The sequence below is a fragment of the Adiantum capillus-veneris genome, chromosome 22 (genome assembly GCF_014529385.1).
Source record: "Adiantum capillus-veneris isolate H3 chromosome 22, ASM1452938v2, whole genome shotgun sequence".
NCBI classification, from domain to species: Eukaryota; Viridiplantae; Streptophyta; class Polypodiopsida; order Polypodiales; family Pteridaceae; genus Adiantum; species Adiantum capillus-veneris.
The window spans coordinates 43,251,501-43,256,332 of record NC_140952.1 but is presented as its reverse complement, the minus strand read 5'-3'; the positions used below and the strand labels follow the sequence as shown (position 1 = coordinate 43,256,332).

General features: G+C 41.7%; 1 protein-coding gene across 1 annotated transcript; it reads left to right on the top strand.

The window, feature by feature from the left end:
• Positions 1–812: 812 nt before the first annotated feature.
• On the top strand, positions 813–4,832 carry LOC147429229 (uncharacterized). The gene is made up of 3 exons (XM_086494993.1): positions 813–932; positions 1,992–3,452; positions 4,722–4,832. The coding sequence occupies exons 1-3, from the start codon at positions 813–815 to the stop codon at positions 4,830–4,832; spliced, it is 1,692 nt and encodes a 563-aa protein (XP_086351119.1).

The following is a 4,832-nucleotide window of genomic DNA, read 5'->3' as shown; positions in this document are numbered from 1 at the left end:
ATTATGTCTCTTTCATTGATGACCATACAAGGAAAGTATGGGTCTACTTCATGCGTAACAAAAGTGAAGTGTTTGGTCACTTTCAAGACTTTGTTGAGAGGCACATGTTAGAAACTGACTCTGAATAGCTAAGTCGGATTTTGACTTATCGGATATTTACTGAGCTGTATTTTGCTAAGTCGGATGTAACTGTCTTTCAATTGCAGTCTGCTGAATGTCTTGTGACTGGGTAGTTAAGTCGGATTTATCTATATAAGTGGGGAATGTATCTGCGCAAGAGGTATCTGTTCTCTGATATGAATGTGATGATGATGGTGCAGTGCAGTAACTATTCAGTGTATTGTCTCTGCTTACTCTGATATTTTTGAGTAGTCATGTTTACTGTGTCTGAATTGTTGTTAATGAAGTATGGTGGAGTAGATGGTTATTCTTGCTGTGTATGATGTTCATGTGTTGACCTAACCCACAACACATTTGGCGATCTCACTGGGTTAACGTTTATTTTCAAGTAATGATGCATGTCAGAGGGAGACAGGAGAGTAGGAAGAGTTTACTACACAAGGGCTCAAGCACAGGCTGGAAACATTGATCCATTTAACTATGATCATGACAATCAACAATCACCCGATGCTCAGGGGCAGCAACCTGTAGACCAAGGAGGGGTAGGATCAGGAGCAGCAGGAGAAGAGAGAGTGAGGCAATTTATTGGAGCTTTATTCCTGGAAAGAAGAACCACCAGGAGAAGGATCCAATTTGACCCACTTCAGGGGGCTACCAGGCAAAGACCTAGGAGACCACCACAACCCATTCCAATGGCTCAACCACCACCCAACCCAAAGGTCAAGGCAGCCAAGTTTAGAGCAGGGAGTAAGGAAGATGCTGACTGTCATGTGGCACAGTTTGAAACTAAGTGGCAGGCAAGTGGCTATCAGGTGATGTATGCTGATGGAGTAAAGATGGATCAGTTTGCTGCCACATTGGAAGGAAAGGCCATGAGTTGGTTCAGCCAATATGGCATTGCACATTTTGCTACTTATAATGCTTTGAAGCAGGCATTTCTGCAGAGATTTAGAAAGGAGAAGACTCCGACTGATGTCCTGAGAAAACTCAGAGACATTAAGCAAAATAAGATGCTGGTTGAAGACTATGCACAGAAGTTCAGAATTTTAGTAGAAAGATTGCAGGGGAATGAAAGACCCACTAATGAAATGTTAGCAGGTTATTTTTTGAAAGGATTGAGAAGCAGCTTAAAGGGAGCAGTAGCTAGCATTGATATTGCTGGAGGTCTGGATGACCTTGTTACTGCTGCTGCAAGGGTGGAGAAGAGGCTTGGCATGACCAAAGCAAAAGGAAAAGAAGACAGTGACTCAGATTCAGAAGAAGCATCTGAAGACACAGATTCCAGTGGGAACTCAGATTCAGACTCACCATCAGACAGTGATGAGGAAACAGAAAAAAGAAAGAAGAAACAGAGCAGTAAGAAGAAGAAAGTCAAGCAAAAGCAGAGTATTGAGCAAGATTTGGTAGGCAAACTTAAAAAGTTTGGTTATTCTGTTGTAGCACCTAAAGAAAAAGTGTATTGTCACATTTGTGAAAGGGATGGACATAGTACTGCTAGCTGTTGGTATAATCCAAAGAATAGAGGGCAAACAGCACCTAACATAGGAAGAGGAAGACCAGAAATTGGAGCAAATCAAGCAGTACCATTTAGGGGAAGACCACCATTTCAGAGGACAAGACCTCCTAGACCTCCTTGGAGAGAGCAGGAGAACAATAATAATAGGAGACCCTGTGTGTACTGTGGTGCACCAGATCACTGGGTAGGTCCCAATTGTGCTTTATGGGTGAAGCATAGGGAAGAAAGGGGAATGCCCATTGTGAGATATAATCAGCCCAATCAACCTGAAAATCAGCAACAGCAGCAACAGCAGCAGCAGCAAAATCAGCCAGCAGCTCAGGCAAATGTAATCTTGTTTGATGTGTTTTCTCAGGATAAGCAGATTCAAGATACTGACCAAGAACAGGAGCAGCAAGGGAATGAAGAGGAACATCAATGGGCTTGTGACTGTAACCAATGTGTGCAGGAGGATCATGTTGAAGTTCTAGCAGTGACTAGGTCTAAGGATAAAGCACCTTTGGATTGGAAGGAGCAAAAAGGGGTAAGAGACCAGGTTACAAAAAGGATTGCCAAACACCAGGCAAAGCAGGTGGATATTGAGGATGACCCAAAAGAAAAGGAAGATCAGAATAATGGGAGCAAGGAGGTGGAAAATAAACAGGATAAGGATTGGTTTGAAATACTTATTAGCTCACCTCTTCAATTATCTTTGGATCAGTTGTTGCAATTGGTTCCAGCTTTCAAAGACAGATTGTTCAGAAAGCTGCAGAACCTGAATGGACTTGGCACAATGGACAAGCAGTTTTCTCCAGCAGCAGCAAATAGAATTGATCCAGCAGATGTGGACTTTGTGGTACCAGTTATTAAAGTACACTTTCTTGGAGAAAATTTTGATGATCTGTTATTGGATGGAGGCTCTGGGGTGAATATTTTACCAGAGGCAGTGTACAAAAGAATGGAGTTGGGAGCTATGGCTCCAGCACCTTTTCAGGTGAAAATGGCAGACCAATCTAGGGTACAACCTTTGGGAATTCTCAAAGCACAGGAAATTCAGGTGTCAGGATTATCCTTTTTTGTTAATTTTGTGGTACTCAGAATGTCAGACTCAGCAGCTGCATATGAAATGCTATTAGGAAGGCCTTGGTTCAGATTGGCTAAAGTAAGACAGGACTGGGGAGAAAATGTTGTCATATTGAAAAAAGGGAAAAAGAAAGTAACCATACCTATGAGGGGAAGGAAGATGGTTCCATTAAGTGAGAAACCACTGTTTGCTCAGACTATTAATTTTGCTGATGAGGTCACAGATGACCAAGAGGAAGAGTTCTTGAAGGCCAATCCAACTGTTGTACCTGTGTTTGAAGTAGATGTGGAAAGCATGTTACAGCAAGGTAAGGAACAGGATGAGCCAGATACAGGTTTAGCACCAGGACAGACAGTGCAGGGTAAGGAACTGTTACAGTTGGTGGACCAGAAATATGCTATGTCTGATAAGGAACAGATTCAGCAGGAAGAAAAGGAGGCCAGGGATATGGCTGAGAAAATTTATGAAAAGAAGTTTGGGGCATCAAGCAGGGTAGAAAAGGAGGAGCTTCAGGAGCTGAATTTCGGAACAGAGGTAGAACCAAGAATGGTCAGAGTGAGTGCACACATTCAAGGGGAATTTCTGGCACAGCTGTTGCAATTATTGGTTGATTATAAGGATGTGTTTGCTTGGGATTATTCTCAGGTGAGAGGCATTGACCCAGCACTACATCAGCATAGGATTAATTTGAAAGAGGGTGCAAAACCAATTGTGCAGCAAAGATATAGAATGAATCCTAACTTTGCCAAACAGGTGAAGGAGGAGCTTGATAAGCTCCTGGCAGTAGGGTTCATTAAACCTGTACATGAAGTATCATGGTTGTCTCCTATACTGGTTGTGCCAAAGAAAAATGGAGCTTTAAGAGTATGTGTGGATTATAGAAAATTGAATGCAGCAACCATTACTGATCCCTTTCCTATGCCATTTTGTGATGCTGTGTTGGATGCAGTAGCTGGTCATGAAATGTACAGCTTTTTGGATGGTTTTTCTGGTTATAATCAGATTAGTGTTGCTGAGTCGGATCAGCATAAAACAGCTTTTATAACTGAATGGGGAGCCTTTGCATACACAGTGATGAGTTTTGGGTTAACCAATGGACCACCTTCATTTAATTTTGTTGCTCATAAGGTGTTTGAACCTTACTTACAGGACTTTATGAGAGTCTTTGTGGATGATTTCTCAGTGTTTGGAAAGAAGGATAAACATCTGCTACATCTGAAGCTCTGTTTTGAAATATGCATACAATTCAGGATGGCTCTGAATCCTTATAAAAGTGTAATTGTTGTGAGGAGTGGAATACTTTTAGGACATGTGGTGTCAGAAGCAGGAATGGCTATAGATGTCAAGAAAATAGAAGCTATTCAAGCAGCACCAGCTCCTACCAATGTTAAAGAGTTAATGAGGTTTGTTGGACAGACAAAGTGGCACTCCAGATATTTGAGGTATTTGTCTAATGTATGCTTGCCATTAACTCAATTAACAAAGAAGGATGTGGCATTTGTATGGGATGAACCTCAGCAGAAATCATTTCAGATGTTGAAGAAAATGATATCAGTAGCACCAATTTTGCAGCCACCTGATTGGTCATTGCCTTTTCATGTGTTTGTTGATGCATCGGATATAGCAATAGGAGCTGTACTGATGCAGGAGAAGGAGAAGGGATGGTTCAGACCTGTGTACTATGCAAGTAGGGTTCTCACAGGTGCAGAAAGAAACTATCCTGTGACAGAAAGAGAAGCTTTAGGGATGGTATATGCATTGAATAAGTTCAGGCATTACTTGTTGGGGAACAAGATAGTTTTTCATGTTGATCATCAGGACTTGTTGTATTTGATCAAGAAGCCACTTCTTACTGGAAGGCTTGCAAGATGGATGTTGTTGTTGCAGGAGTTTGACTTTCAGATTGAGCATACTCCTGGGAAGGAGCATGTAATTGCAGATTATCTAAGCAGGATTGAAACAGGTGAAGTACCTACTGGGGTAGATGATGCACTTCCTGATGCTCAACTGTTTGATGTGCAGACTGCTGTGACTGAGTCTTGGTATGATCAATTGCTGATGTTTTTGACTGATGGAACTATACCAAGGGAGTTCAATGCTAATCAGAGAAGAAAATTTGCACTGAAAACTTGA

Coding starts and splice junctions, on each gene's coding strand:
- LOC147429229 (XM_086494993.1), top strand. CDS start 813: ATGGCTCAACCACCACCCAACCCAAAGGTCAAGGCAGCCAAGTTTAGA. Junction 933..1,991: donor GGCAGGCAAGTGGCTATCAG/GTGATGTATGCT, acceptor GTGTTTTCTCAG/GATAAGCAGATTCAAGATAC. Junction 3,453..4,721: donor ATCCTAACTTTGCCAAACAG/GTGAAGGAGGAG, acceptor TTTGATGTGCAG/ACTGCTGTGACTGAGTCTTG.